Source organism: Asterias amurensis, chromosome 8 (assembly GCF_032118995.1).
Source record: "Asterias amurensis chromosome 8, ASM3211899v1".
In the NCBI taxonomy this organism is placed as follows: domain Eukaryota; kingdom Metazoa; phylum Echinodermata; class Asteroidea; order Forcipulatida; family Asteriidae; genus Asterias; species Asterias amurensis.
The window spans coordinates 2,047,916-2,073,535 of record NC_092655.1 but is presented as its reverse complement, the minus strand read 5'-3'; the positions used below and the strand labels follow the sequence as shown (position 1 = coordinate 2,073,535).

The 25,620-nt window shown below is 39.4% G+C and overlaps 1 protein-coding gene across 1 annotated transcript in view; it reads right to left on the bottom strand.

Moving 5' to 3' along the window:
• Positions 1–25,136, bottom strand: part of LOC139940810 (uncharacterized) — a 104,661-nt gene extending 79,525 nt beyond the window's left edge. Inside the window, exon 1 of the mRNA XM_071937194.1 lies at positions 23,176–25,136. Within this exon, the coding sequence (XP_071793295.1) occupies positions 23,176–24,185 (1,010 nt within the window). The 5' untranslated portion in view covers positions 24,186–25,136. The remainder of the gene's footprint in view (positions 1–23,175) is intronic.
• Between the last annotated feature and the right edge of the window lie 484 nt (positions 25,137–25,620).

Genomic DNA, 25,620 nt, shown 5'->3' with positions numbered 1-25,620 from the left:
CCATCCAGGAAGATGCACTAAAAGTAAAACATACAACAGATTTTACATTTCTTTGTGTACAAAGCCTTTCGCTGCCAGCAGCCCTTGGGAATGTGGGTTTAAACAGATCTGCTACATGCATGCACGTCCACTGTCATGACTGCTAGACCACACGCTCTGCTCCAGAGGTAAAAAGTGTCACGACTGAGACTCAAACCTACACACTACTGATCAGAAACACCAAAGCCCAATTTCATAGAAATGCTAAGCACAAAAATTTGCTTAGCATGAAATTTCTTCCTTGATAAAAACAGGGTTACAAACCAAATTTCCATTTGTTGCATACTGCTTATGGTACTCAGCTGTTGTTTGCTTATCCTGAAAATCATGTGGACATTTGGATGGTAATCCTGTTTTTATCAAGGAAGAGATTTCATGCTAAGCAAATTTTTGTGCTTAGCGGCTCTATGAAATTGGTGCTCAAATCCACTCGGCCACAACACAGCTCAAGCTAGAATGTCCCATTTAGTGTCCTATTTAAACCAAACAGTTGAAACAGTGGTAGACAGGATATGGATCCTTCATACGATACCTTTTGTAGACTAAATGAAGAGAGCAAAACCTCCCCTTTCAATTTGATTGTACTCGAGGCATAAAGCTGAATACCATGAAATATTGTATACAATCACAAACACACACAAAAACAAGCACTGCAAAGTACTTCTGTGCTGTCTACTAATCAGGAGTTTCCCCGATATCCTCACGATCTACTGTGTATTGTCGTGCCGAGAACAAAGAAGTTACCTTCAGGGCGCTAGAGTGCATGACGGTGAATATAACTAAATCATTTTACTACATGTAGTTCTTGCCCGTGCATGTATTGATCTTATCCAAATCTAAACATTTCCCTAGATGGAGAAAGCAGACAAAACAACTGGGCTTGTTTGTCAATTTTACGAGTGAAACTAGTTCAAAACAGAACTAGTGTTACTGCAAGGTTGTACTAAATGTACAATGTATGTATTCTACAGAAGTTTGACATCACAAATGACATTGGGCAGTCAGATTGTCACAAATGACATTGGGCAGTCAGATTGTCACAAATGACATTGGGTAGTAAGATTGTCACAAATGACATTGGGCAGACAGGTTGTCACAAATGACATTGGGCAGTCAGATTGTCACAAATGACATTAGGCAGTCAGGTTGTCACAAATGACATTGGGCAGTCAGGTTGTCACAAATGACATTGGGGACAGTTTGTCATTAAGGACATTCGTGACATTGGGCAGTCAGGTTGGCAGAATGGCATTTTTCAAGGACCCTGGTTCGAATCTCGCCGGGGCACGATGTGGGTTAGGTTTTCAGCCCCTCCTATTGACCCTCTTTTGTTTATATATTTGTTTTGTAAACATTCTCCAACCAACCGTGGACCTTTCCACTAGGCCCACGGTTTGAATGTACATGTACCATCTACTCACACCCTACACAAAGTCCTTTACTTTCCCTTAATGTGACAATTATTGATTGCTATACCCAACAATGTAGTTTTATGAAATATAATAGCATCTGTGTATACATACATGGCTTGCAATATTTCACTTCATTGGTTTACTTAAGATTCGTTGCTGAGTTGACTTTCATTGATTGTGTTTTCATAAATTTTGGTGATAATGTACGCACATGGTGTGAATAGTCATTTTCACACCAATCTCATGATACATTTAATTAGACATTTTATGGCGTGCCGTGGTCGAGGAGTCTAGTTCACCATAACTAAGCTCTTATGTTATGAGCAACAGACTACAGAGTGTGGGTTTGAATCCTGGTCATGACAATTGCGTCCTTGAGCAAGGCACCTAACCATAATGGCTTCACAAACATTTGGAAAGGTTGTGCATTCTGCTCTACCAGTCAAGCTCCTGATGGATGATACCAATTCAAAACCAGCGCTTTCAAAGAGTCGTTCAAACTGTCAGACATCCCTCAAGATAAAACCTGTACAGACTAGTGTCCACTCTTTTTAAAGGCACTGTACACGTTTGGTAATTGTCAAGGACCAGTGTTCTCACTTGGTGTATCCCATCATGAGCATAAAATAACAATCCTGTGAAAATTTGGGCTCATTTGGTCATTGAAGTTGCGAGAAAATGATGACAGAAAAAACACCCTTGTTGGACGAATTTGTGTGCTTTCAGATAGGAATAAAAGACTTCTAGCTAGAAGTCTTATAATATTTTAGTGAGAAACTACCTCTTTCTCAAAAACGACGTTACTCCAGAGGGATTCGTTTCCCACAATGATTTATACTATCAACAGCTCTCCAATGCTTGTAACCAAGTCAGTTTTTAAGTTAATATTTGTTTTGAGTAATTACCAAACATGTACCTTCCCTTTAATATACAGCTGAGCTACTCAACCTCACCACCGACCCCCCAACCCCCACCCACCCCTAAAGCAAAATGCACGTCCACAGGGAGTAATCGTTTTAACACAACTTTTCCTAACCCCGTTGCAAGGTTCTTCGTGTCAGCGTTCAATTTCCTGGCAGCAGTGTCCCAGCTTCTACATCCCACTGCCTAACAACGTGGGAAACATTATTGCAAGGTTTATTTTTACATCAACTTCTTCACCTTCTGGAGATTAATAGTGGCTATAGTTGATGTCATAAACACATGACCTTTCAAGTTTCTGTACAGTACTTAAGCGGGCACTAGTCTTTGAAAATAGTGCCCGGTTACAGCGCCCTCTCATGACTTAAACAGTGAGCAGCAACTACAAAACTTCCTTTCTTTTCCAGATTTCTGTTCTTTAAGACCGAGTTGTGTTATAAAACACATATTGACTGGCATAACTGCCAGTCAATATGTGTATATTAGCACAAGACTTATCCTTGTGGATCTCCACAAACCATCAAATTATCAAGCAAGGTCATTCTGCTACATTTTCATTTTATCCGTCTAAATCATTCCCTTCAATGGAATTGTAAATTTGCCTTTCTTCCTCCAATTAATACCCTCTTCTCTTTGATTAGCTGTAGTGATTAAGGCCTCTACCCAAATTGAATTGTAGCTGCCCGATGAAATTTATCCAGCTCGAGGATTCCGTCACAGCTAAATTTCCCCAATTCAATTTCAGACAATAATCCTTAGTTTGGATTGACTTCTTGAATTTCCCCTCTCTCTCTTTCTCATAATTTGATTAAAACATTTTGTGACTGCATCCAGAGAGCGCAGATAAATCGTGCTGTTATTGGATGGAATGTTTGCGTTTCGGTGTTTTCAAGACTTCTGGCTGGAGGCAGCGTGGACTGTTGGTGATGTGTGTACACAAGACCAAAGTCACGGTGTGAGAGGATTCTAGCGTCCACTCCGAGTGTATGAATGAGAATATTAAGACAAAGTGTTCAAGTTGTTGTTGGGGGGGGGGGAGGAGGAGGGGTGTATTTCATCTCAGACTACCAAAAACAAAGGAACAAAGAGCTCCATAAGTAAGGGGGTCTAAAGAAGAAAATAAAATTAGCTGTTGCAAACAAACTGGTATAAATGCTAACCATAGATACTGGCCTGGCAATTTGACCCCAGCAGAGTCTTCCTCACAGGCTAGAGGATAAATCATGACAAAGCTTGACGATTAATACTGTATGGTTTGATCTTTCAAGACTCCAGCAAGCCTTGGGGATTCTCAGTGACAATACTCTAAGTAAACTTAATAAGTTTTTACTCTATTGTATTTCTTTTTGTCAAAGTTATTTGTTTTAAAGTAAATGACAACAGAGGCTGCAGTCAGAGATGCGTTGGTACCAGATGTGAAAATACCAAGATGTTTTTTGCTACATTTTAAGCAAGTTGGGATGTGAATTAATGATTGTATCTGTCATTATAATATTGCCTATTGAATACATCAGTATTAGCTGACCCAAAACTATTTAGGATCTTTCTTTGGGTTTGACATGTTTGATGGTTTTCAAACTGAAAGGAAAAAAGATATCAACAAGTCTTCTACATGTACTCTGTCATGACACTCCCAGCATTTCAGATGCACCATGAAATCCACTTACACGACCTTTAGTTTCACAATTCATTATTTATGGTTTCACAATTCATTATTTATGGTTGATTCTACAATCAGCAACCCCCCCCCCCATTTACAGTTTCTTTTAGCACATTTCACAGATTGTTAAGCCGCTTGACATGAAGCAAGCTACACTTTGGGCAAGCTTGATCAAGCATACATTATTAACTGCTGCATGGTCAAATCAGTTTCTATACATTGCCGTAGAGTTAGGGAGAACTCAAGCATGCAGGGTCCGTTTTGAGGAAATTAAAATTCTCATCGGGAAAGTGTGGTAAAGAAAACTACACCTACATGTACTTTCCCCCCAAGACCCAAAATGTCCTGTTTTTAGAGACAAGAATTATTTTGAAAGGACTTACTTTACTGAGCTTGGTTAATTTACCAAACATTTGCACGGATATTTTTCTTACAGGCTTTATACATGTATTGTGCTGAACATGTTTATTACTCCAATTTAGGTAAGGTGGAGGAAATTGTTCAAGATTTGAAGTGCCAGCTAGAACAAGTCCTAAACCACTGAATGAGAAGTTTTCATGACAGAGGCATGATGTTTTCCATGAGGCAATGAATTCACGCCCCTCCAATGTAATTGCCTTGGTGCCCCGATAAATGCCTCTTGGAGGTGCCCTTTACAAACTAAAGCAACCCTCATGCCCCTGCCCTTTTAAGAATGAAGCATCAGACATGGGGTACTCTCTTTGGTCTGAGGCCAGCGCGTCAACCCGGAGGTCGCACGTCCAAATCTTGCTCAACTCTTTTTCTTTTGTACAATTCAAAGTTGAAGACATAATTCCTGAAAATATTTTGTTATTTACAATAGAGGCAGGCCTGACGCTTTCCTTCAGGAAAGGGGTGTGAACTGCCCCTCAAAACTTGTTTCCTTCAAATGTTTCTGCTATCGTAAGGGGCGATTTTATTCAATGACAGTATGCAAATTTGGACAGAGATCAAATCCCTTCATAATTGCCAGATAAAAAAAATTAAATTTCATGAGAGACCGAGATCAGTGGAGAAGACACTGACCCTTAATCAAGTTTTCGATTTGTTATTGAATACACAATTCTACCAAAAGTTCAAATTTGTTTTTCTGATATATGCAGGATATAATATACAAATATTGACTGCTTCGAGCACAAAGGATTTAAAGCTACGACTACCGAAATGATCCTCAACGCATTTTTTTCCCCTGAAGTTTACCCGAGGGAAAATCGACCGCCCCGAAGGATGCAGAGTGTTAAGCAACACATGAGGAAAAGCAGTCAATACTTATTTTATAACAACCTATAAATATATTCTTGGTGCCCTTGCTTGCCCTTTAAAAACGAAGCATACAGGTCTGATCATGTGACGCGCTGCGGCGCTCTAAACCAATCAAAAGACAGAATCCTTGCAAGGGGTGCATTATGATCTCAGATATTCATGTAAAATAAAAACCACCAAAACAATACCAGTTTTTGATTTTGCTTTCAATGTTTTTCCTTGATGATTTGACGATACTCGATAGCTGGTGACATCCCATACATTGTATATTGTGACCCACCCTCGTAAAGAAAATACTTACATGACAAGTTTTCCACTTTCTCTTCCAAATCCAAAAAGTTCAAAGTCCTTAAAATTTCAATTTCAAATTATCACTTTTAAATTATGAATATCCAGCAATGAAACCACAAGATTTTATATAGATTCTTAAACAAATAAGAGCACACCCACACACAGTGACAGTGTGTTGCTGTTTTCCCAAATCTAACTTCAGCTGAACCTTTCACAGGCCGTTTTTTATTGAGTTGTTTTAAAGGCAGTGGAAACTATTGGTAATGACTCAAAATAATTATAAGCATAAAACCTTACTTGGTGACAAGTTATGGGCAGAGGTTGATAGTATAAAACATTGTGAGAAACAGCTCCCTTTAAAGTGACATAGTTTTCGAGAAAGAAGTAACTTTCCAAGGCAAACCTTGATGTACATTTGTATGTACATTGTATTAAAAAAAAATTGAAAGATTTTCTTTCAACGAGTAATAGAAGTGCTAACAAAACTACCACCATGCCAATACTAAACCTAATTTTACTTCAACGGGATGACAACTTTCTCTTTCACAAACTGAAACATGAGACAAGGACTCACAATGTGCTAGGATTCATTTTTTGATGAGTTGCCAACTTTCCAAACATGATTTGTATAATTGTGACATCACCTGTCACCACTTTGCTTAGCAATAGCAGTTAAGATACACAGTTTTTAAAAGGTAATGTAAATCTCAGCTCTTGGTAAAATCAACTACCAGGTACTTAAGCTTAGCTGCTTAGCAGTTGCACTGGTAATGTATCATTGAATACAAATACTACTGCTACCAATCAATTAAGCTACCAAAACCAACAGCCGTCGATTTCACAGTTAGGACTCGTCTTATCTCGAGTTAGGATGAGTAACTCATCCTAACTTAGGATTAATCTACAGGTCTGCATGCTACAGTGCAGGGTTGGGACTCGTCCTAAGTCCTAAGATTAATCATAAGTTAGGAAGAGTTTTGTGAAATCGACGGCAGGTACCACTGTTCTTCATTGAAAAAATATGTTTTGTTAAAAAGGGCAGATTTTTACAATTATGCAGACATATTTTTTTTGGGGATGAATAAACATAAAGGTAGCTAGACTTTGTAAACAACAGAATAAAGGTCTATTACAAATTCGAAGAATAACAACATAAAAAAGAATACCATTAAGAATGCCTAGCCTACCTAATAAAAACTTAATGGAACTTCAACTCAACTCGTAACAAAACACATCATAAAGTGATTTACAATGATGATGCCCGAGTTGTAAGAAACAACTCTGCGAACGTCTACCCACTCTTGACGTCAGAACAAAATAAAAGCCATTTACGCAAGAGACAATTTGACATTGTAGACCCGGTCCATAGGACCCAATTTAACAAAGGATCAGACAGTTGTCCTCAATATGAATCTTAATTGCGTGATTTTTTGACTTGGGGATTTCTGAGATCAAGTCTTGAAGATTCTGATTAAAGGTGTGGGTAAAAACATGATTTTGTAATACATGTAGGTCGCAAGTATACTCAATTAATTTGTTTATATGTGAGTGTAACCAGCTCAATTAGAGTATGAATTTCAATCACCATTCCTCATTTTTCTTCTGAATTATATTTGCTAATGCTTTTATTATTATTTTTATTCGGCATATTCTTGAAAATTTTGTTTTAAAAAATCTTCATAGTTGCGTTTCACCCATTTGTACACCATTGTGGTATTCAGCACCTTATACTAAGCACTCCCTCCCCAAGTTCTGTTACAAAAATTCCATGCAGGCATATTACTTGTGTTGGATTCGAACCCACAACCTTTGCAGTCTAGAAAAGATGTCATACTACTAGACCACCTACATTGTACCACACATCTATGTATTTACCAGGTTTGACAAGGACTCCACATGCAAACAAGGATTCAAGTTACCGTTCAGGCAAAGTTAACAGTCCCGTTAAACAACCCCCTGAAAAGTCTAAGGCCGTATCCAAATTGGCGTTTACTGTGCCACTGCTGTTGCTAAAGACGTCCTATGCATTTGTACCTCAACGCATGACGACCCAAAAATCTAGTTGTAGCCCTACATGTAGCTGTGGCCTCCAATTCTGACGTAGCCTAAAAATGCTATGGTGTCTACAAAAACTAATCATTAAGTATCCCTTTAAAAGACAGTAAAACCCCAATCAGACAAAGAGTCGATGTTTAAGGCCATTCCATGATCAGTCAATTGTGAAACTTTCCAATTACTCGACCTTCAAGACAATTAGGTTTAAAGATGGCGTGTATTCCCGGTAGATTTACAGCCGCAATTAGAAAGAGCACTTTCAAATCCGCCATCACTGACTTCAAGGCGAAGTAATAAAAATAATACATGTTTAGCGTTCCCGCCAACTTCCTTTTGGGGCTGCATTTCTTTTTTTCTTTTTACCAGTTAAAAATTAACTTTAAAAATCATAATATGTCAACTGACAGTGATACACTCAGTGTACATCAGAACAGAAAATAAAATAATTGCAAGTCAGAACAAACTGTTTCAGTTACATTTATTCTTGTGAAAGTGAGCTACAGAGGTTTCGACTGAAACTATTAAAAAAAAATTTTAAAAGGCAGTAACAAGCAATAGCATGGTTGTTAAGTGTCTCGTCTAACATGTTTATGTCACATTATTGTGTTGAACACTCTGTGGAAATTGGTTTTTGAAAATTCTAAAAAGGATGTTAGTTTGCCATCTTGAGAAGAAAAAGAAAAAAAAAAGAAAAAAACCAAGCCACTCCCGCTTCCCCTTTTTCAGGAACCTTGATGTAAACATTTCTTTTTATACTCGGCCTAATGGAAGTGCACTCCAAAAATATTTTCAACGAAATCAAGATTACTGTACAACACCCAATTAAAAGATAAATCACCAACTAGATTGCCTCCATGCCCCCTGGTCATTGTCTTGGTGCCCTTGAAAGGCTTCGGTAGAATATTACAATTTCCTTGTTTTGCCCTTTACCAAGGAGAAAATGCCTTGGTGCCCTTGCCCTTAGAAACGAAACATACATGCCTGCTCTAATCTGGTACATTTACACATGAACATGTACGTACACATGTGAAATGTCAATGTTTTAATGAGAAATCAGCTGGCTAGACATAAACCTCTACAGAGACTACTAGAATAGACCTTAATTTCCAAACCGTGATTGGCTTTTTAAATTGAGTCTTAATTTGACCGGCCGGTCTAATCCATGCAGCGCTTTTCAAATTCAATGCAGGGATTAATAGCACCGCAATCTATCCGGATGCGGAGACCTTTCAGTTGATGAGATTTGAGAGGGAGAGAGACTTAGGCAAACTGAGGTGGGAATGGAAACCACAGTCGAGTATGTTCAACATCTCCATCAACAATAATTCCACTGTTAATTTCCACACAAAAATGGGACTCTTTCAAAATATTGGTTCAAGGTTTACATTGTATGTTGTATTTTGTTTACTTTTGCTGTTAATGTTAAAGTTTTTTTTTAGCGTATTTGTAATATGAGGAATGGTCTTGAGTGTGAATAAATAATTTCCATCGTAAAAAAAAAAAAAAAGTATGTTCAACTTGTAGTCGGTGTAGTTTTATTTCAAGAGAAAAGGTCACTTTAATTTTATTATTACAAATTCCAAATGGAAAGTGAATCAAGTGGGCCTCCAGTCAAAGTCACTGACTCTGACTCTGGAAGCCAAGTCGGATTTAGATTATAACGAAAGTTCCTCAGCTGCCATCTTGGTCCAATTTGCTACCCATAGCTGACATTTATTTATTTGCAACGTCTATTAGATTGTAAATTAACTCCAGAAACAACTTATGTAGGAGTCGCCAAAATGCGTGGTTGAAATCAAACGACTCCCTTGAGAAGCATTAGAAGAAATGTCAGTTGGTATTAATGCAAAAAACCAATCCAATCCAACATCCAGGAAGTATGACGTACACAATGTAGGTTTAGTTAATAAAGATGCAGATTGTGGTCAGATTAAAAGAACAAAGTTTGTACCGAAGTACATTCTTTCAAAAAAGAATGACGTATCAACCAAAGAAAGACTAAGTATCTCAAAAGTGGCAGATGACTTTTCATATAAAAAGGGGGAAATATTCTTTCAATTTGAAGCTCCCTCCCGACCGACAAGAAATCAAACAAAATTGCTGTCTATTCACAGGCCCAATGAGGAAATTGCAAATTTCTACAGTAGCATTTTAAGGGCACCAATGCAATGACGGGGGGCAATGAGGCAATCGCCTCCGCGTTGCCTCCATAAAGTACATTGTATCAAGCCACCATTCACACAAACCTTTGTCAAATTTCACAAACATTGAGAACATTTTGCCAGGATTGTTTTTTAAGGCCCTGTCTAAATCAAGCCGCTTTGGCTACAGCTATGGCTATTCTTGGCTTTGATGATAACATTGAAGAATAGGATTCTACTGTGTTCTAGCCAGAGCCACTGCCATAGCTAGGAATTCAAAAACCAACTTTAGAATCCTTCACAACTGACGCTGAGATAAGAACTGAAGGACTAAGACACAAGTCCTTGGTCAGTTACAGTAACAGGTACCAGCTATTAATGACACATTTGACTCATGGCCTTACTGTCATCAATCAACTTTCAATATTACCAATTTGCCTCAAGGATAAGTCCATTAACTTTGCACTTGCAAACAATAAGAAGAATTGGTTAAGGAGTCGAAACTTTGAAGAGTGGTTTTGAGTTTATGTATACAACACTTATATTTTGACCAACAGCAATCAACTTTCAATATTAGTATTACCAATTTGCCAAAAGAGTTTTGTCCTCAAACTTTGCACTTGCGAACAAATAAAGAATTTGTCAAGCAGTCAAAACTTTGAATAGTGGTTTTAAGGCTACTGCATATGAAACCTTTATTTCTAAAAAGAGGAAACCAGCTATTCGATTGAAAAGTTGTCTGTCTGAAAAAGTGCGCAGCAGTTAATTATCAAAACAAATTATCAATTGATTTTTTGCAAAAAGATAAAGTACTTGGGTGTTACATCAGGGTGCTCCCCAGGAAAACCAGCAAAATGAAGAAGCACATAAAAAAAGAAGCAGAAATGGGATTCAGGACTTTAAAGACACTGGACACTATTGGTAATTGTAAAAGACCAGTCTTCTCACTGGTGTATCTCAACATAGGCATCAAATAACAAACCTGTGAAAATTTGAGCTTAATGGGTCATCTAAGTTGCACCCTTTTTCACACAAAGTTGTGTGCTTTTAGATGGTTGATTACGATACGTCAAATTCCAAATCTGAGGTCTCAAAATCAAACTCGTGGAAAAATTGCTTCTTCCTCGAAAACTATGTCACTTCAGAGGGAGCCGTTTTCTCACAATGTTTTATATTATCAACCCCTCCCCATTACTCATTACCAAGTATAAGGTTTTATGTTAATAAATATTTTAAGTAATTACCAATAGTGTCCACTGCCTTTAAAATGCACTTGTTGTGTCCTTGGTTATAAGCAGAACCTCTTTATGACATGCTCTTTATAAACAGGGCTGACTGTGGTAAGAGTAATAACTCAAAAGGCATTTAGCATTCGAAAAGGACTCTACTAATGTCCAAATAACAGACCATTAAATATTTTTTGCAATAAAAAGAACCGTTGAAACTGTTGCTATACAGAGCTAAATCTACAAAAGCACTCACAGGCACTTTGATAAAGGTTTCATTAAACTGTTTATTATTATTGCTATTATAGTTAAGTCAAGGCAACCATGGGTTGACCTTACCCTTACCAGTGCGTAAAAAGAAAACATCAATACACAGGGATGTACAATGTGAGCTAACCTGAACCTTGACAAAGGTTATAAGATGGTTAGAACCCACTCCGGAGATCCTTGTTAACCCAGCAGGGGTAACCCATTGAGTGGGGTATCCCCCGTGTCTTTGGAGCTTGTTAACTCGCGCAGTTCATGCTGTAACAATCAAGCTGTTGTACTCTTAAACTTAATTCATCTGTTATTTGTCGACAAATTAATTTTTTTGAAAAATTGAAAACGTATGGCAGACTGGATAAGTGCCACCACTCCTTCAAAAGAGATTTTACTCATGGTTGTACCCGCAAGTTTACTATTTACACTTATATATTATAGTTACTCTTAAATGCAAACTGTAGTTATCGAAAAGGAAAACTGAAAACAACAGCTTCTCCACTCCATATTTCAAAAGAAATAAGATGCTTTTCAACACTGAACTAGCCAGCTGAATTACTTTGCATACATTTTGACTGGAATTACACGGAGGCCATAGACTCGTGGACATGTCATTGAATGTCTGACCCGGTAATGGCGTTCCGACTCTCCCCGCGATTCCTGCGATATTCTCCTAACTGCTGTGGCAACTACGGTCCCATTTAATGGGGAGTAGAATATGGCAACCAGCGTTGGACCGGTAACGACTTGTCTACAAGGCTACACAGGCCATGGCCTCCGTTACCCCCTGGTCTTTCCCTTAGAAATGGTGCCCCTTCAAAAGTTTCCAATTAACTTTTAAATTTTCCAATGGAAGTGCCCTTTGCAAAATGAAAAGGGCCTTGCCCTTTCGAAGATGAAATGTCAGGCCTGAACCACTGTTAAAGGAGAACGTTACCAGCGCAAACATTACAGCAGTGGTCGCTACTAGATACTTGTACCTCCATAAGGGATGTTCGCCTACCCACTTATCAGCTGCTAACCTTAATTAAATGGATCTTCCTACCGAGCATGTCAAGTCCTCTCGTATTAGCAATTAAGAGTACTCAACAACCACAAGATAGAAACTGAAAGCTGTCGATCAAGGACTGTAATTTCAAATCGGTAGTGTTAGGCACGTATGTACAACAGTCACAGGTTGGTTAGGTGTCAAAATCGTTGAAGCAGGACTTTCAGAGAGAAGTGACATGCTCTGATGTTTAATGCTTTATGATTACATGTAGTCCCCACATGATGTTGCAAAGTGTAAAGTCGGCGGCCATCTTTATGGGCAGTGATATTAAAAAGAAACTAAACACACAACTTTGGTGTTCTCATATTTTACAGGGTTTTGGGATGTTTTTAAGGGAAATATATTTAGAATGGAAATCAAAGGGTGTATGTATAATTAATCGGTTTTAAAATAGTTGTTTAAACACAGTTTGATGGTGAAGCCTGGTTCTTGATGTATAGTTGCGTTTTTTCTGGTCATTCTTGCTGGTACAACTACGTGCACAACTCTATTGGAAGGACTAGCGTTAGTTTGTTCTCATTATTGCAAACAGTGATCTGCTTATTATTTTCCTAAAGATGGGCACAACGCACTGTTTGAGTCATCCAGTGCATGAGTGAAGATAAAGTGGCCAGCGAAGGAGCTCAAATCCAGGCTGGGACATTCACAGACATGGATGCCCTAGAAATTGCTGGATGGACAACATCCCAGTCGACCATCACGTACATCGACTCAAGAACTTTATCCAGAACCAGGATAATATCCAGGACTGGGAGACAAGAAATGCAATCAAGCAAGGCCGACATGACTATATGCATCAAACTCTCCACCTCCCGGGGAATAAGAAACGCCAAACCATGCACTAGTAGTCATACAATGTAGTTTTAAAAACCAATGTCTTCATTTACACTGTTTGTTTTTCTTGTTCCACACTTGGGAATGCAAGGCAGCAACCGTTGTTGAAGTGCAAGGACCTTCTGAACTGCCATGTCAGCATGGGAGCACAGGGCTATGTTATTTTGAAGTCAACTGTTGGAGTCAACTGTTATTAAAGGCAGTGGACACTATTGGTAATTACTCAAAATAATTATTAGCATAAAACCTTACTTGGTAACGATTAATGGGGAGCTGTTGATTGTATAAACATTGTAAGAAACAGCTCCCTCTGAAGTAACGTAGTTTTCGAGAAAGAAGTAGTTTTCCACGAATCCGATTTCGAGACCTCAAAATCAAGCGTCAGAAAGCACACAACTTCGTGTGACTTCTACCTCCATGGTGTGACAAGGGTGTTTCTTCTTTCATTATTATCTTACAACTTTGACGACCAATTGAGCTCACATTTTCACAGGTTTGTTATTTTATGCATATGTTGAGATACACCATGTGAGAAGACTGGTCTTTGACAATTACCAATAATGTCCACTGTCTTTAAAGGCATCTTGTACCGTAAGAAAACATTTACATTACACAGAGCTTACCACCAACCAAACAATTAACATGCCTTGAACTTTGCTCCTGAAGGGGCACAGCGATTTCTCTCTGGTAAGGGGCACTTTTAGGAAAATGTAGGTTTGTATTGGAACTTTGCAAAGGGCACCACAGCAACAGCTCTGAGCACCAAGGCAATTGCTGCGGGTCCATGAAAGTAATCGTTTCCAATAGAATGCAAATTGTTTTTCAGCTAAGAATCAAACACAAAATTGTAAATTTTTGTTATTTTTACCTGCAGCACCCTGCGTTTTCAGCATTCTCCAGGTTTGGCTTGTGTCAAAATTCTGCACCATATGTAGGCCTAATAAAGCTACGTAATTTCATTACCTTCACTGCAACCTTTGAAATACATGCTGCTTAATTTTTTAAGCACGCAACTTCATAAGCATCATGTTACTGTATGCACATACAAGTATATTTGTTCACAAAAAGTGCAGTGAAATTGGATCTGGACAAGTTGGGAGTCTGCTCCGGTGAAAAAGTGCAAAATTGTACCAGATACAAATATTGAATCACTAGCATTTCTGGCAGTAAAATTGTGTAAAGTTCCTGCAAAGTTCTTCATACTATTTCAGGGCAAAGTGGAGGCAACCTTTCCCCCTGGCCACTTACTGTGCACTTTGAAACACTGCAATAGATCTACATGTATATTTCACTAATTCTAAGCAATCTTTACTAAGGAAAAACTGCCTTGCCATTAATAACACCATTTACGAACGCAAATTATCTACTCTGCGATAGTAGAGAAGTCTATCAAATTTCGAAAAATCTTCTCCAAGGTGGTAGAATAACTATAAAGTTAGACAAGTTCTCAGAAGAACATAATCTACTGAGCAAGTAGATACACACATGGTGTTGCCACAAACGCACTAAGTAATACATTGATACCTCATCAAGCAATGCCTCAAATCCCATATTTATGAAACTGTAAGTTGCAAAAGGTGTATTGCAGATCCTATAAGCCTCTCTTAATATTTATGCATGACGTCATAATTCTTACCCAAAATGAGGCTATGGGCACATGTCCGCCATCACTTGCAATGGCTGCGCCCGTGGCCTCGTTTTGGGTTAGCATTGTGACGTACCTCATGCATAAATATTAAGAGAGGCCTATACTGTACTTTGAAAAAAAACCATGATAAACATGGAGCTACAGACAAAAAAATTTCCACGCCATTGTAACCACACTAAACAGTGCCTTTAAAACACCACACACTCAGCAAGCAATGGCTAACCATTCAACCATTTATAGCAGACCACTGGAGACCAGTCCTGCCCTCATCACAGCATAGGGGGCAGAGAACAGCTCAACCCTGTAATAACTGTTTGTAATTGGAAACTTGATGTCCTCAGCATGGAGGTCACACAGGGCCACAACAATTTATAGGTCAAACTGGGCCTCTGGGGATTGAAGTCTCACAAGCAGAGACCAGATACACTGGTCTATGTACAGAGAACTGGTTCTCAGCATAGTAGAGGAAGGTATACCGTATTTTCCTGCAGATAAGACTCGTTCTACCTGACTCGTCTTATCTGACTTTTTAGAACAACAACAAATTGGTGGTCTTATCTTTCGATGCGCCTTGTCTGCTGACGATTGATTTTTTTTTAATGATCACTGCAGGAAATACAAAATACCTTCTTTTCCAGTTCAAATCAACGGTCTTTGTGTGAAGAATCCTGACTCAATAATTCGGTCAAACAAGGCTATTCAGACTTTGAGACTGTATTTTTGTTTGAGCAATGCCGCAATCCCCCAGACCATCATTCCATTCCAACAATGGAGTCAATTTACCTAGATTCCAAAAGGCAACAAAATTACTTCCTTGTGTCAATGTACCGACACCGGGCGCGCTTGGTGTTTTTCTTTTGTGTGCGGTTAAACATGCGCCTTATGCAGCGGTGCGCCTTGTCCGTTGACGTTTGATTTTTTTCGGGGTCATTTTAGGGTCCTGTGTCTTGTCTGTCCAGTAGGCCTGGGCGAATTATTCGAATATCGGGTTAATGGCGAATAGGTTTTCCTATCCGTAACCGCGAATGCCTTTTTTTTTCTTAACCGGATATCCGCATAGGGCGCGAATAGCTATTTATAAACCGGATAGTTCTGTAATTACAACCAAATAACCGGATATTCTTTAATATCCGAATATCCGCGGACGTCGGGCGACAACTGACATGAATGTTTTGTCTGAATCCTAATGAAACTTCTATTAAGACAGCATAAAACAGCATAAATTAAGTATTTAACTATGCTCACCTCCGTGAAGAGTTAAAACAAAGACATTTCTGACGTAATTTGTTCAAAGATTACAAAAGTTTTCCTTCACGTAGAGCCATCCACGATCAAAAGAAAAAGCAAATCGCCATCTTTAAATTAGATCCGGTCATTTTTATGAATGAACCGAGTGACACTGTCTAAAACTAATATCAATCCGCCCAGAAGATCTCATTCACAAACGAACAGCGCCCTCTAGCGACAAAAAATCCGGTTAATTTCGGATAGTTGGCCAGCGGTATCCGAATAACAAAATTTCACTATTCGCCCAGCACTACTGTCGAGCGTCTTATCCGCAGGAAAATACGGTACTCTTCCTGTTTAGTTATCATGATTTTTTTAAAGCAAGTTTAGAGGCCTTTTAGAATTTTCCCAATACCTTTGGTCTTTGAACCATTTGGTTGTTATAATCCTAAAAAGATTATGTAAATGTAGGTCCTACAAAAAACTACAATTAAAAAAAAAAGGTAGACATTTATGAATAATTAAGTATTTCAATTTGCCCATAAATACATGTAATATGTTAAAATGTGCTTACTTGCTTGTTTGTTTACTATCAGGGATGTCCCCATTCACAAGCTAACATATCGGCCAGGGGCTTTTGGAAGGGGGGAGGGGGACCCAAGTTCAAATGCATAAAAAAACATCAAGAATGCCCAAGATAAACACCAAGTAACACACATTCGGTGGACCTAATTGTTTCAATTCAGCAAGCATGCTTTTAAGAGCAAAACATACACGTCTAGAAAGCCCCATACTTATGCCCCCCAAAAAGCGAAGACCCCTGACCCGTGAATGATTTCTTATATTCCACAGCGAACTATAGGCCCCTGGATGTACGTGCTAGTTGTTGATACTCAACACCATTAAAATTACACTCCATACAATGTATTAAAGCGTTCAATGTGCATAATTTATGTTCATTCTAAATATTTTGCCATATCAAATTGCAGAGAAAACCACTCACTGTATCATTTAGCTCAAGGACAAATAGCAACTCGGGAACCAGAGCTTGTCCATGAATTCATAATTTACTGGTTTCCAAAACCATTAATACATAATGGAAATATTAGAATGCCGTTAGGGAATGCATTGTGAGGTACAGAAAACTGGTTGATCATGGGCAGACTTGTGCCATGTTTTAATAATTTGGGGGGCTAATCATCCTTACTCGCAGCTAGAGCTGCATTGCGAAGGACGCGGCTACAACGTGTTCCAGAAGCAGGCATGCAAGGGCACATTCAGCTGCCAGCCATTATGACCATGGAGCACAGCCAAGATCGAAAGTGTTTGATTTTTTCCTGAGGGAGGAAAACCAACGCACAACTCAACTCACATACATGTATGGCCCCGACCTGGAATCGAACCGGGGTCACCTTGGTGAGAGGCGAGCGCTTTATGCACAAGCCAACCGTGCCACCCGTTTAAGATAGGATCATAGAAATTGTTTGACTTTATGCTAATTTATATATGTAAAATTATCAAAAAAAATATAAAAACAGTCATACTGGGAAAGTGTCTACTTGCTGGGGAAAAAAACTGCACAAACTGTTACAATATTTTCACCTGAACGTTCAATCCTAGGTCTACATTTAGTGAGGTGACAGCGAGTACCAACATTATCTCTTGCTGTACAGCATTCGTAACGAACACCTACCTTCAGAAATGATTCATGCATGAATCATCTCTCAGGTTCAAATGTTTTGGGCTTGAAAATTATCCCCAAAACCACATCACTTTGAAGGGATTCCTTTATCAAAATGTTTTGTATACTATCAAAAATTGCAGTGCAAGTAGGCCCAAGTGTTGAGGGTCATTAATTTTTGGAGTGTTAAAGTATGACCTTAACTTCTTTTTTTAAGTATATAATATAATTCAAACAACAGCCTTTTAACTTTATAAAAAAAAATTGAAAAAGGGATAACACATGCGGCTGTGAGCCTCTACTCCGAACTGAGTGAAATGAAGTGTAAATGATTTGAAAATTGCAATAAAGGCAAGTGGTGTGCATCGTGCAGATTGTATATAATCCACAACTGTCTGTGCACTGAGAGTATAAAGTAATGGGAACCTGGAGTTCATGGTCATGGCAGCAGGAAGTTGTACACCTTCCTGTGGGTTAGTACCCCATCTACTTACAGGCCAACTTCCTGTAAGAATCAATAGTCTGTATAGTAGGCCCTAGTAAATATTATTAAACTTCCCTATGAAAGGTTAACAATTACTGGACACTATACACAGCGGTGGTGTGTGTGCTATGATCAGTCTCCTGTACCAAATTTCACAGACAGAAAGCAGCTAAGCGCAACAAAAATAAGCTCACTAGAATAAGATTACGGATACCAGCCAAACTACATATACCATGTCACAAGTGAGTCACTGGTATCCTGCTCATTTCTGCTAAGCATTCTGCAATGTTTCTAGCAATATTTCTGTTTTTAAAAAAGCAGCTCTATGAAACTGGCCCCTGATCTGGGGACGTTTTAAAGGGGCCCAGCCTAGTAAAAATAAACCAAGGAGACTTATTCATAATATATACCTGGGACAGTTTATCCATTCTGATTGGCCAAGAGGGGATCACCTGGCCATATTTAGGCAATGAAATAACCCACGACGCCCACAGCGATTGTGGTGCCAAGTGCTTTTGCGCACATGGTGCCTTTTGCAAAGTTCAAAAACAAATTTACATTTTTCACATTAGAAGCGGCCCTTTATAATAGAGGAAAATTGCTGTGCACCTTCAGGAACATATCAAGACCTGCAATAGGTTATAAACACAGTAGGAAGAAGTGTTTAAACATGACCTGACTTTATTGAGTCAAAAGCATCCAATCAGATGATGGAATGGAGTGCGTTAATTTCACAGTCCCTATTTAAATTAGTAGGTTACATTGGCTTGCCAAATTTTGAAGCATGCATGCTGTAAAGGAGATTTTTGCCTCGCATGAATTCCAGGCTCAATGGCCCTTAAGTAAACATGTAATGTCGTGCCTTACATTGTCTGTGGTCTATACAAGAAAACATTGCTATGTCCCTCCCTTCACATACACCCAGCCCCAACCACTGAAAAATAAGCCCCAGTTTATTCTTTTGTGGTGTTCATATTACATAACAAATCAAACATCACATACACTTTCATTACCATTCGTAAAAGCCTCTTAGGATGACGACAACGAGCTAGCTTCTATCGGCAAATATTGATCAGGGTTTCCCAGGGAGAGGAGAGAAAGGACAAGGGCTAAAAAAAGATCGGTTGGGTGTCTGGAAACCCAAGTTTGACGTCACAGGGATTAATCAAACAATGGTGTAGGAATTCTGGAACGATCAAACAAAAAGATTTACACGTCTACCATTCTGCCATACTCAACTATGTAGATTGGGGGGGGGGGGGCCAGGAACTTATGGGGGGGGGGCTCTGCTTTTAAAACTTTCTCAGTGAAAAGCCAGAGGGGCCAGTTAGTTTGTTCTAGCTCCATGGTTCTAGTGATCATACCAGTCACATCACTGTAGGTTCTGAAAAACCACAAAGCATTTCCCTTATTAGGATTTGAAACTTTGCATGTAATCAAGTGAGGATTGCGGTGACAGTGGACACTATGTAGTGTATAATTCTCTAGAGTGTCTTGGTAGTTCTTAGAAGAACCAAGTGGCCTAACAAGCATCCTCCTGCTCTGTAATTGGTTAATGGAAGTCCATTATCACAATATCAGGCCTCGTAATAACATACTGCACCCACAGCAATTGCCGTTGTACCCTATGCTTTTGCTGTGGTGCCCAATGAAAAGTTCCCATTACAAATGTAAAGTTTTCCTCAAAGAAGGGAAAATTACCGTGTCCCTTCAAGAACGAAACTCAAGGCCTACAATGCAACCGTTTCATATCATCCGACTTAACGGAAAATAGAATTAACGCAATCAACATAAACTATTTCCAGCGCAACAAGATCAATATGATTACTTCACGTGTTGGAAAATTGCATTGATCTGCATACAGAAGGTACACATTTCTATGGCTTACAGATAACACATGTATGACAATGGTGCGAGATAACCTTGACTGCACAATAGCATGGCTATCCATCTGGTTATAAATGTAAAGGATCAACTCGGAGAGCAATCTATCTGAAGTGTGACTTGTGGTGGCCAACAACGGAGCAATCAAATGCAAAAGAGCAATCCAATTGAAAACACACACTTGACATTTATTATCATTGTTTCTTGCTTCAAAAGTGCAGGCCTGCCTACAATAAGGCCATAGTCATTGGTGAGAATTATTACTAACAAAAAAAGTCTGAAACTTGGATACAAATTCAAAGGTATGTTGAAACGATGTCATTTCTACCATTTGGTAACCCCTGGAGTTATAGATTCCAAAGAGCTTTTGGGAACAGTATTCAAAGCACTAGAGAAGTAGACCAATGGGCAGGATTGCTTTATTTGTGGAAAAAGATTTTGTCTGATTTTCTTCACCAGGCCGACATTAAAATGCTGAATTCAGCCAAAAATCTGAACAATCTCATCCCTGTATATATTGGTGTGTTGCTTGCTGGCATGGTGGCCAAGTGGTGCAGAGCATCAGACTTAACGCTGATGACAGAATCATGTGTGTGGGTTCGAATCCCAGTCATGACCTTTGTGTCTGTGAGCAAGGCACAATCATAATTACTTCTCGTAAATGGAACACATAAGGGCTCAGACCACATTTGGTAGGACTTGGATTAACCCCTTGGTGCTTTGAAAACCAGCTTGGGTTGTATGCTCTCAGAGAGTTGAGAAAGTATGAATTAGGATTGGTCTAACTACTAAATACTGTGCCTGATGAACATTGTAAAGTGCCTACAGTCTACTAGGACATGTGTCCAAAGAAGGCAAGACTTTCAGATGATTAAGGCTCAGAAAGTTTAAAAGGAAGTCAACATTAATTCGTTTCCTTTAATTCACCTTACAAAAGTTTAGGGATAGGCCTAATAGCCTAAACCACAAGGGAAACTGAAAGTTTAGGGAAGTAAAACATACAGTGAGAGTTTCCCTTTACATTATCTCTGTATTGAAATTAATACAAGTAAACAAAAAGTGTGAACATTCCAAAGGTTTACTCCCACCTCAACATCTAACCCTGACCCCTTTTCATGCCCCCCTCAAAACTAAATAATTGACTTCCCTAGCCAGAGAGTTGAGGACAGGTCAGCATTGATTCAATGTCTAGACCTTGTGAGGCAGCATCATAAAAGCCAGAGCTAGCTAAGGCTGTTAATCCCCCACCCTCAGTGTGATAAACCATTGAGGGGTCATAAGAGAGGAACGCAATGTATTTATGGCAGTGTTTAGTTGGGACTTGGTGTGACAGGAAGGGGGTCCCTTCATGGGGAAAGTTTGACGAGAATAAGATACTCTGCGGTAGTAGAATTAAGACAGTTCTATAGACAACAAACTCTACCTGGCAAGTAGATCCCACAAGGTGACACCACACAAACCAAATAACCTCACCATGCAATGCCTCAAATCCCATAAACAAGATACGCCATACATACTGTACATGTTACAAAAGCGACAAGCTGATTTCAAGAACATGATGAACGCAAGTTATGGCATTTCATATAGAACCCACACCAGGGGTTCAATTTGGGGTAATAATCCACAAGCCCTCAGGGCTTGGTAGTCTTAAATATGGGGATCAAAGAGTTTACTGAACCAGCCGTCCATTTCACCCAACTCTTCCTAACTTAGGATTTATCTTAGGACTTAGGACGAGTTCAGTTCGGTATCTGAAGACGTTCAGGACGCATGAACCTGTCCTAAGTTACGACGGATTACTCGAGATAGGATTAATCATTGGGTTTCGTGAAATCGGCAGCAGAATATTTGTACCAGACCAGAATTGCAATGAGAACCCCAAAATGACAACTCAGTATAACCATGAAGCTCAGCGTGGTTTTTACAATTTGATTTTAAGTTGAAAACAACAAATAAGACTTCAATCTCATGGTATTTCTACATTAAATGTATTTATGGGTAAGTTTTCTTCAACACTCGACAGAAGGTATTTAATAAGGCCTCAGACTGAAAAGTCCCAATGTTTGAACAAAAAACCAAGACTGCAAGATTTGTTTTCTGAGATGGTTTGGGTTACGGGGTCAACAACAGTGAAGTAAAACAATAATATGGTATAAAATATACATTGATACCTCACCATGCAATGCCTCAAATCCTATCATAATATAAAATGGTTGAAAAAAGTTCCTTTTCCCTATTTTACAATGAATCAATTCATAAAGTTTAGGATTTACTCATTACTCATTTTGAAAGTTAAAATTGTCCAAACTGTATTGGTGCTGGTGATTCCAAATAACTGAGGTTAAACCTCATTTTTGTCATGTTGTTCTAGGAATATGACGCCAATGTCCAATCTTCTAGGAACTGTTGATCATGATGATACAAACTTTTGAAATAAAAAACAGAGAATTTTAGAATGAATTTCATCCAATGTCACATGTACAGGTACGTACCACCTGTAATGCAAAGGCTGTCAGGACACTTTGTACCTTTGCCACTTCATACCCTGGACACTTCGTACCTTTGCAAGGTAGGAAATGACTTTGGACACTTCATACCTTGGACACTTCCTACTTTCTTACAAGACACTTCCTACCTCGTACTAAATCGGGATTTCTGTATCGTTTATGATTATTTTGTGCTTTGTGATGATTATGAAATCAAAGCAAATTCAATCAATTATTATTTTGATGGGACAAATGAGCTATTTTGACGATTGCGTGATTCTGTGACTCTAAAAAAATCATGTGGTATGAAGATCTGCTTCCTTGGCGGACATTAAAAACATTAATTTCACATTTATAATTTTGTAGCCTCAACAAACGTTAGCTTATTTAAAAAGGAATACACATTTTAATGAATCTACGAAGTGACTCAGCCGATGGTCACTAACCCCGCGTACCATGGGCGGCGCCCATGGTACGAAGTGACCAATTTGATTACGGTATGAAGTGTCCCAAAGGAACGAAGTATCCAGGTTACGAAGTGGCAAAGGTACGAATTGTCCGACATCCTTTCAAAGAACAGAAAAACTTACCCGTGCTGTAGGACTTGACTTGGCTTCGGACAGTTGACCCCAAAAATCTCTTCTTCTGTCATCTTGTTGATATGTAGCTGAGCAACTTGTTTGTTTGACGTCTTGTCATCATGGACGATGTAAACTACCTCATCCATCTCCTTCTTCAATGTTTCCTCCTCCTGTCTCCATAAATACGTGGACAACGAACTGTCTTTGACACATCGTACATTTATGAAGAACATTTTCCGCTTGCCCGGTACAGGATCGCACGCACAAAGGTCCACAGTAATTTTAAACAGACAAGCTTGGTGTCCAAGACAGTAGAGGATTGGATCGCAACCGGTTTCGGTGAGAGGGGACTGGGCTATCGGTGGATTTACTAAGTTTTTAAAAGCGTCTGCTTGCTTTGGTTCGTCACTGTTGCGTGGTTGCCGTAAAAGCGATATGGTTTCTTTTTCTGGGGAGAGTAATTTCTTGAACTTGTCTCGGACCGAGTAGACGGAACCGCCTGATCCCCATCCAAAGGGTTTGACGAGTTGAGACTGGACTGCGTCAAAACGATACGAGATCTCCCCGATAAAGGTGTCCTTGGGGCATGCAAAGAACGCTCGCTGGTTTTCTGTCCATTTGTATCGCGTCTCTTCCGAGTTTCTTGTTAGTACATGATCGTAGCGAACCCTTGGCTGTTCTGGGGGGACTCTTCGTCCCGGGTGGGGTACATTTGGATTTCTTGGGGGGGCCATCTTAGGTGGTTGCGCCACCGCCTGATGAGCACCTTTATTATCAACCTTCATGGGTTCTTGGTTTTTTCCCATTAATGCAGGAAGAATACCTCGTCTGTTGATGTGTGGAAAGCGTGGTCGAGGATCATAGCTCCCCGCCCCACCAGCAAGACAAATAAGTATACACGGCCAGACGAACAAACATATCCATGCTTTCCGCCGGTCCCAGTGCTGTGACTTTCTGGTCACAACAAAGTTACTGTCATCACGATCCATGATAGAAAAGCGTCTGCTCATTGACATCATGTCCCTCTCTTCTTATGCGAGAACGAACAATTCCTAAAGTCATCAGATTATTCGCTTATCAGAGGGAAAACCAAACTGAACTTCGTCCAACAAATTTCACTCCATAACTGACTACGAGAACGAGCAATTCATTTGAGTCAACACCGAGTAACGAGTGATTATCCACTGCTTGAATAAAACAGAGCTGTTTTGTCAACACAATCACATGTTTGCCTTGAAGTAGAATGGTAAACACACAAAAAAAGAGTCAGCCAAACGGAAGAATTGAACTGTGCTGTGGTGTATTTGACTGAGTTCAAATGACTACCGTAGCGTGACTAAGACGAGAACATGAAACGTGAAGTCAGTGTTGCTTTAGGAGGACACCATGCAGTGACAAATAGTATAAACACACATGATCATGTTGTTCGTCCAGTGCATGTACTGGAACTGCAAGCAAGAAATCGTTTACAATCACTCCGACACATTTTCTGCTTACCGTATCCCCCCGACACTTTTCCGCCGTTGGAGGCTCGCGACCTTTCCCGCAAGAGGACGGTGTGTGCTGACGGTGGTGAAGCTGACACACTGTGGTTTCACTACATAAACGAGTCACCACTCAGCATAGAAAGTTTATTCGGTGACCATTTTTGTTCTCTCGGCTGTACACCAATTCCTAATGAACACTTCCGCTGATCATGCAATTTTAGCATTCTGTTTTCTTCGCTCTCAGTCTCACTGTCACTGAACAAAGTAACAACATGGTTAAAACTCAAATGGCTTTTCTGTGGTTTGCAACACCGATTATCTCTTTTACAGCAATGTTACCTGTGAGCTAAAAGGGCATTGTTTATTCATCACAACTCGTACGTCCAGACACCGTTTGAGCAATGAATGCTCAGCACATAAAAGACATGAAAAAAAACTGCCGTCTTGTGATGCACGACGGGCTCCCATGGTGTTTTTACGACGTCCCCCATCCAGAGTTTAAGATTGGTTCACCATTTATCGACAACAGAGGGCGATGTTTACAACCGCCGTTAATTTTTCATTCTTTCAAGGAGGCTTTATTTTGACACTTTTTACAGTGAAGGTGTTGTGCCAGAGACCAACATTGGTTTGGTTTATGGCAAATCGCGACCCCTCCATCCCTATAATCAGCAAATTGTGAGGAGGCTTTGAAAGTATAACTGGTTAATCATTTTTTTATGAAAAAGTACCCCCAAAAAACAGTTCAAAACAAAGTTGCAGATGTACAGAACTGAGCACTTGAGCTCCCCCCCAATCCACCTTCATTTCCTTTGACTGAAAATTGGAAATGTGAACGTCCCCAAAAATAAAAATAAAAATTCTGGAACTGGGATAACAATATGTGTGCAACACTTTTGAAATGTCCCCCACATTGCAGCAGAAAGCATCTAATGTTGAATTTGTTTATCAAGTAAGAGCATAACTG